Source organism: Alternaria ventricosa (assembly GCF_023758065.1).
Source record: "Alternaria ventricosa strain BMP 2768 chromosome Unknown scaffold_4, whole genome shotgun sequence".
Lineage (NCBI taxonomy): Eukaryota > Fungi > Ascomycota > Dothideomycetes > Pleosporales > Pleosporaceae > Alternaria > Alternaria ventricosa.
The window spans coordinates 2,141,911-2,149,436 of record NW_026055684.1 but is presented as its reverse complement, the minus strand read 5'-3'; the positions used below and the strand labels follow the sequence as shown (position 1 = coordinate 2,149,436).

Here is a 7,526-nt window from a genome sequence, read left to right as displayed (position 1 = left end):
CCCCCCCCCCCCCCCCCCCCCCCCTGTTAGCCGGCAGTGCCTGCAACATCTACCGAAGATGCTTGAAGATCGTGTGGAAGGTGTGACACGTTGTTGGTTTCCATGCCCATGCGACGACCTAGAGGAGGATCAGTGCGATTGCTGCTCGTGGTAATCGCATGCGAGGATGGGCCATAAACGCCCAGGTGGTGTTGCATGAGGCTTCTTGGGCGGCAGTGGTGACGTAGCTGCCTCCTGAACCTGGCACTAGCGCAATTTGGGTTAGCTCAAACGGGACGGACTTTGACCTGGGCAACCACCGCAACTCCTTCTCGACATCCCACTACTACGTGCGCTCATCATAATCTCCCTGGTGTCGTGCAATAAGTTGTCAGAGGCTTGTGACATGTCGTTCAGTCTGTTGGCTGAGCATGAGGCCGAGAGATGCACACTCCAGACTTCGCTTGACCTGAACATGGCCGATTCGTGACCTAGAGCTTGTTAGCTGGTATGTGACTGCCTATTTCATCTGGCGAGTATAGTGGGTCAATTGCTCTATCTAACATCTGACTAAGCGCTAGTCGACGCGTATTACAAGCGAGTCTCCAACCCTTCGTTAGTATTACGTGTAAGGCGTTCACCCGCTGCGTATAAACCGTCGCTTACCTCAATTGTCGCCCTTGTTTCTTCTTCACCGACTCAAGATGTCCCATTTTTATGTATCGACGGATACAACTCGACGGTTGCCATAAGACTCAGAAGTCCAATTTCGGATTGGTGGGAAGGCATCGAACCCAGATATCAGGTGTTTCAAAATGTTATGGACCTCGCAGAACAGCTGGAAGACGTGGACTCGATATGTGCAAAATCTGGGTTGCAACATGACATTGGCATTCAGCCTTCGGGTCTCCTGCTTTCGGTAGCAGTCGACCAGATAGACGACGACAGGCTTTTTTACTATTCCACGGGTACACTGAGACGATCAGGTGTTCTCATCCGGGACTTCTTGGAAGGGATCATGTGGGGCAGTCGTCACTTGGCTATCACTTTACAGACTGATGCCTTAACAGAAATCGAGCCAGACGCGCTTGCCGATGCGCAAGTCAGAGTCATGGCGATGAACGAGCGTATTGCTGTGATGGAAGCCCGCTCAGCACTCTGGCGAGAACAAGCACAGAGAGGAACGGGTCGGTTAGGCAGAAGACTCGGGACGCTCTAGGGGTTCTAGGAAACTAGGACGAGAGTGTGCAATGATGCAGATCATTCAACATGTGCTTTGTAATAAACATACTCTACCATTGCTTACTTACCATGCATCCTCAGACGACGCGTCCATCTCACGTCCATCTCGTTATGACCCAGCGTCTTCCTACAAGCCAGCTTACAACCCTTCCGATGCGACTTCGACAGAAATCGCTTTTCGCAGTTCAGACCGACAAGTGATAATACGCGCACAAAGCTTGGCGAGGTCTCCGAGAAGTTTCGCAAAGTCGAAGTTATGTGTTTCTTTCTGACCCTCCAACAGATAGCGATCGATAGCCGGATCTAGCTTGGCGATGCCATCTATAGCCTGCACCAGACGAACATAAATGCCGCTTTCATGGTAATCAAGGCGCTGATCAAACCCGAACAGTCTTCCACGACATACGGGACAAGTGGCTCTGCCTTTCTTCAGGTGTTCCTTGAGACAGATGATACCGTGAACGTGGCCGCAGGGAGTACGGACAGCTGGCTCGGTTCTGTTCGAATGCGAGAAGGACACTCTGTAATCGTAATAACAGGCATAGCAGCGGCGGTCGGTCTCATCACTCGCTGCCATTGCTTCTTCGGTACAAGGTGTGGTGAAGTCCGATACCGCTGGGTAGACTGGTGGTCGTTTACTAGGTGAGACCTCCCTGCTCGTGTCAGAGTCGGGGTCGTTGTCTTGGGAGTCGGATGGTACGTTGCCCTCCATATTGTCGTTGTCTTCATCAGCATTTTGATTGTTCTCGTCTTCTGTGGCCTCGTTGTCATTCCCGTCATAAGATGAAGTTTCGCTGAGAGCAACGCTTCGCTCATCCAGCACTGCATCCAACTCACCAATGAACCCTGCTTGCTTGTACCGACAACAAGTCAAGTATGAAACCATACCGGTGAAAAGGTACCACTCCAGACACGTAGAGCTTCGACTTCCTTGTTCATCGAGGTACTCTTTGTGCATCCGATCGCTCAGGCCCTTGCGTAAGCTTTCATATTCCAATGTAAGCTCACGATAATGCCCTTCGGTTGGATACTGTTCTTTGCCTTTAGCTTGACGTTGCTTCAGCCATAGTACTCGGGCCGCGAGGTAGGGGTTTGCGATGGACTCCTTGAATGTGTCGATGTCTAAATTGAAGCGGGGAGGGTCAATAAGCTTGAAAAAGGGCTGGCCTTCGGCGCGATACGCCAATGTCCGAGCGAACACTGCTGCATCTGCAGTGTAGGCTCGATAGTAGTCTCTGGTCCTTTCCCGGTGCAACATTGGCCATCCGTCAGAGAGAGAAGAGAGAGAAGCGATCTCCGTTCTCACTTCAGATGAGTAATTAGACGCTAAACCTTGATCTAGATTGTCTAAAGAGACATGATTAGCCTGGAAACAGGTGTACAAAGTCAGTACATGCATTGTATTCATTTGGCTTCGGGAATTGACTAACCACGAATGTAAGCAACGGTTGAGCTTCTGCCGTGTGTACTGAGTCAAGATCAAGGAGTTGCAGTCCAACGTGCTGCAAGACTTCGAACAATACTCGGTTGATGCGGGTTGTTGAACGATCCAAAAGTTTGAGATGTTCTTCGAATTCTATTCGCGCGGCGTCATCCATCGTGTTCATTGACTCTGGTTCAACACAAGAGCTTGATTGGGGCGCGTGGATGGGCCAGATGTATAGGGTTTGGATTGCTATTCTGTACCGTTTGTCGATCAAGCAGGCATCGACGTAGCAAACTTGTGGTTTGATAGCATCTCTTACACAGAAACACTGAACAGGTCTGTAGACTACATCCAGACAAAAACCTGCAAAGTAGGCAACCTAATGTTAACGTAGGCTCTAGGGTGCTTAGTCCTTTGTTAGGTTAATATGATAGTACTGTGAATGACTCTAAACATAAAAGAACTCGGTAGAGAACACCCACTCTGGAGCAATGAAACCACATGGTGATCAAGCCGAAGTAGCAAAGCAGCCTGAAGCCTAATAGCCCTGCGAAGAATCCCGGGCAGTGAAATGCGAGATTCCATGTAAAAACTTTGGTGGAACCCCCCATCGCCAAATTGTATTGTCATCAACGTAAGCTATTTCGCATACTTTGGGGTAGCTCTCATGAGACAAGTATGGACCAAGATAGGTGCACATTTTCGTATGACAACCTAAGACGCGACGAGTAAGCCAGCGCATTGTCTCATCATGTGGAAAAAGGACAGAAGGCATCAGACCCCAGCGCAAGAATTAGAAACGACCAATACAGCGACTTCAACAGTCGCTATTAACAGTCTTGGTATTCTGTCCTGCATCGAGTACTGCTCCCCAACGGGGCGATGGCTTGGCTTCAGGTCGCATGGTCTTCGCCGGCTACATGCTGCATTTTGAGTTCGCGATTGTTCGGTCCTTGTAGCTTGGTGGTTTCAACCTTGTTCATCAAGTGCCGAAAGCCCAGGTACAGGCCAGAAAACATGTTGACCATGGCAATCGCGCCTACGAAGCTGGGAAGCTGTACCGAGTCTTACCTTCGTCGATAATCGTCGACATCCTGGTACCAAAGCTTGAAACCGTATGAAAATAATAAATTCGCAGCATGAACCATGCTGGTCGCCATATAGTAGATGGTCATGAGGCGTCGATGGAATGTAGCCTTCATGACAAGACCAACGGTGCGTCTGCTGGTGATGAGGCAAGTGCCGGCCAAACAAGATACCAGTATCTGTACAGTAAATCATGGCAAGGGTACTGCAAGGATGCAATACACCAAATGTAGTGGAAGTACTGCCCGGGCACAATCAGAGAGCGCCAGCGCACCTCGTGACGGCACGCCCGGGTTTGAGGGTCGCATGATCTGGTGTCGCATAAGTATTGGCTGCACCCTTCGCCGGACGATGATCGCAAGAACGTGATACTCACCGCCATAGTCACTCTATATATCGTCTTAGCACTTTTACTGTCTGCTTGATACTAAATCCAAGAGTTTGAACGCATCACTTTGTCTCCCCCGTCGATGTCGAAAGCCTGAGGTGCGACATCTGTTTTGCCCCGCCACCCCGCCTCCTCGGCTGTGGCGCCCGTTATCGCTTATCGCGACATTTCCGCATCCGTCTTCGGCGCGTCATCTGCTCCTTCGCGTCGACACGCCTCAAAGGGCGGGCAGCCTCCCCCGGGAGCGTCTTACTTATCTCGAGCTCAAGGACAAAGAGCCTCGTCTCCTTTCACTCGCGCAACGCGTAGTCACTTCTTTTGCCCTAGTCGAGCCAGCACCGGCCGGACGTTCATCAGGCGGCACAACTACACCATACTCACGTCACGATCTCCACCAGAAAGCAAAAAGCGAGACCTCATAGATTAGCCGTCCGAAGGCCTCGAGGAACATTTCTTCCCATAGCGCCAGGCGATAGTCGCACCACTATACCACCACTAATATTACGACCAACCCTCTGTAGTACACCATGCCGAGCTCACCAACGCAACCATTCCCTCTCTACCTATTCCCTAGCCTTCCCTTCCGCCGCCGCCGAAGCTCTGCCATCAGCACCTCGACCGCCTCCACATCTCCGTCCTCATCTCCACCTCAGCCGACCTCTTTCTTGACAGCCCAGCCGAACTCACATCTGCGCTGTCAGAAGTGCCTAGCCGACCTCATCCCCACGTCATCCATCATAAGCAAAGGGTTCACGGGGCGTCATGGTCGCGCATATCTTGTAGGACCTCCATCGGCATCCAGCGCATTTGCTGGTGGTGACATGTCGGCGACAGGCTGGAAGGCGGGCGACCTACCGAACACCTTGACGCACAAAGCCCATGCTCGTCAGCTGGTCACAGGTGCCCATACTGTATCTGACATTAGCTGTCGCAGCTGTGGTAGCGTCCTGGGATGGAAGTACGTCGATGCTGCTGAAGAGACTCAGAAGTACAAGGTCGGCAAATTCATACTGGAGACGAAGAGAGTCGTCAAAGGCGCGGAATGGGACGAGAGCGTAGAGGAGGAAGACAACGGCATGGTGCTGGAGAAGGAAGGTGAGATCGAGTTCGATTCGCAGGACGAAGACGAATGCGAGGACCTCTTCAGCGGCATCTGGAGCCCCCAACTTGCGAGCAAGAGGAGGAAGCGCCGTGCCTACGGTGACATTGACTTGTCGGTGTGAGCTTGTGGACCCTTCGAAATCCACGTTACGAATGCTTCTGAGCGTATACTACGGCGTATAGCCTGCGATTCGACATGAGAAACGAACGAATACCCCGGAAAGATAGATACACTTCCACTTTTGATACCCAGGAAAGGCGCATGGTTTTGGCGTAATGGCTTGCTTTTTCTCAACGACATGCGTGTGTACCTAGCTTATGAACCATGGTACACAACACCACGATAATTTGATCGTCTCCAACTTTACAACAAGTAGATCTCACCATGTAATGATGACCCATGGACTTTGATCTGTTCAAGGACGCTGTTAAGCCTCCGACATCCTCTCTTCTCTAGAATAACCGATATGCCGTATTCACAACTTCGCACTCGCCCCCTTCTCTCCCCTCGCCACCTCAGCAACCTCACTCGAGCTCTCAGGATTCCACCCAGCGATCAGGTCCTCTACAACATTGATCTCATCCTGTCCCCACACCAACCCGCCAACTGCTTTCCACTCGCCCGCATCTGTTTGCCTCAACACACGATACGTTGGTACGCCGCAAAGACCCAAGTCCTTAGCCTCCGCAGTCAAAGCTCGTAGTTTGGCTTTTATCTCGGGATTGTTCGCGCGAGCGATGAGATCAGCACCGTTGAAACCGCCTTCGTCAAGAACACTGCGGAGGATAGAATCGTCCGAGACGTTCTGGTTGTGGGACCAGCATGCTTCGACTGTGGCAGATTAGCATATTGCGTAGCATGTATGACACGTACTAAAAAAGATCGAAAATGCGACTTACACAATAGATTTGTGGTCTTCGGCTCCACAATAGCCACCCTCAACACAGTCGGCGTCCGAATAGGGAACGTATCCGCCCAATGGAACTTGACTTGTCTTCCACCATCCTGCGCGCTAATAGCATTCCAGTACTCCGTCCAATCCGCGTGATCCTGTCTCGACCACTTCGCCTTCGCAGGACTAACTGCCGACCCAGGTAGATTCGGCGCGCCGATCTCCCTGAACAATATGCCCAGCAAAAACGGTTTCATGACAACCTCCAGTCCCGGACCAAAGTTACTCTTCAGTCTTTCCAGTTGCGTGTACCCCAAAAACGCCCACGGACTGCTGAAATCGAACCAAAACTCCAACTTGACACGACCGTGAGGAGTGTTCCTAGGGTTGCAGCGAGGCATCAAACTCTTGAGTCCAGAGACACCACTCCACCCTTTACCAGCCGAAGTTGAGGAGGAAAGAGCATTTAACGTCGCCTCAACAAAATGCATACGATCCTGTCCCCAAAAGAACCTCCCTTTCTTCTCTTCGCCACTAATCCCCGTCCAAACCGCATCCGGGATCCAGAAGCCCGGAACACCAAAAGCACCTCTCTGAATCGCTTCTTCGGTGCTCTTTTCCAACTCTTTCCTCGCTTCAACATCAGCAAAACACTCTTCCCCCAATCCTTCAACCCCACACTCCCTCGCAATCTGCAAAAGCGTCGTGTTAGAATTCACATCTTGGCCGTCTACCCAATAAGCCTGGAATAACCGATCCGTAAGCAGCCTCCTCTTCTCTTGATCCTTCACACAGTACAACAAACGCAATGCATTGACTGTTTTGCGCGGATGCTGGGGTGGGGGATTGTATCGGATGTTGTATCTGCGGAGTGTGCGCTGCATACCCTGTGCTGTGACGGCCTTTTTGGCGGAGTTGAAGACATCAGATGCGGAGCCGCCGGCACCTTGGGGCGCGGATGTTGCGCGGTAGATGGCGCCTAGGAGGACGGGTTTGTAAATTAGGGTTGAGGAAGTGCGTTGGGCGAGGGATTGGACGCGTGTTGAGGCTATGTAGGCGAAGGGGCAGGAGATGTCGTAGTTGAACTCTAGCGTGGGCTGGGGGGCGGTGTTTGGCATGGTGTTGGTCGGGTGATAAAAGGTTGTTGATTGTTAAGATGCAGCATGAAGATACGCATGAAGATGAGTTAGTCTACAGATGCAAACCATGAGTAAGCTTGGGCGACTGGTAAGCTTCAGCTCGGTATACTGTAGCGTAGGTGTGGGGTAGATTTAGATACAGCCGAGGTTCATGCTATGCGCAAGAACACCAACACCTTCCATCATGGTGACTGACTCCGAAAATTGATATTTTTATAGTATCTACCTCTTATGAACAATGTCTTCTACCACACGTGATCGACCCCTCTAGT

The 7,526-nt window shown here is 51.3% G+C and overlaps 3 protein-coding genes across 3 annotated transcripts; 1 reads left to right on the top strand and 2 right to left on the bottom strand.

Annotated features, from left to right (window-relative positions):
* Nucleotides 1-1,360: 1,360 nt before the first annotated feature.
* Nucleotides 1,361-2,479, bottom strand: J4E93_003395 (uncharacterized protein; the record flags this gene model as incomplete). The annotated part of the gene is made up of 1 exon (XM_049341333.1): nucleotides 1,361-2,479. One exon carries the CDS (start codon nucleotides 2,477-2,479, stop codon nucleotides 1,361-1,363), a length of 1,119 nt encoding a protein of 372 aa, XP_049202215.1.
* A 2,594-nt stretch (nucleotides 2,480-5,073) lies between these two features.
* J4E93_003394 (uncharacterized protein) lies at nucleotides 5,074-5,344 on the top strand (the record flags this gene model as incomplete). The annotated part of the gene is made up of 2 exons (XM_049341332.1): nucleotides 5,074-5,079; nucleotides 5,108-5,344. The coding sequence occupies 2 exons, from the start codon at nucleotides 5,074-5,076 to the stop codon at nucleotides 5,342-5,344; spliced, it is 243 nt and encodes an 80-aa protein (XP_049202214.1).
* A 354-nt stretch (nucleotides 5,345-5,698) lies between these two features.
* On the bottom strand, nucleotides 5,699-7,233 carry J4E93_003393 (uncharacterized protein; the record flags this gene model as incomplete). The annotated part of the gene is made up of 2 exons (XM_049341331.1): nucleotides 5,699-6,054; nucleotides 6,123-7,233. The coding sequence occupies 2 exons, from the start codon at nucleotides 7,231-7,233 to the stop codon at nucleotides 5,699-5,701; spliced, it is 1,467 nt and encodes a 488-aa protein (XP_049202213.1).
* Nucleotides 7,234-7,526: the final 293 nt, after the last annotated feature.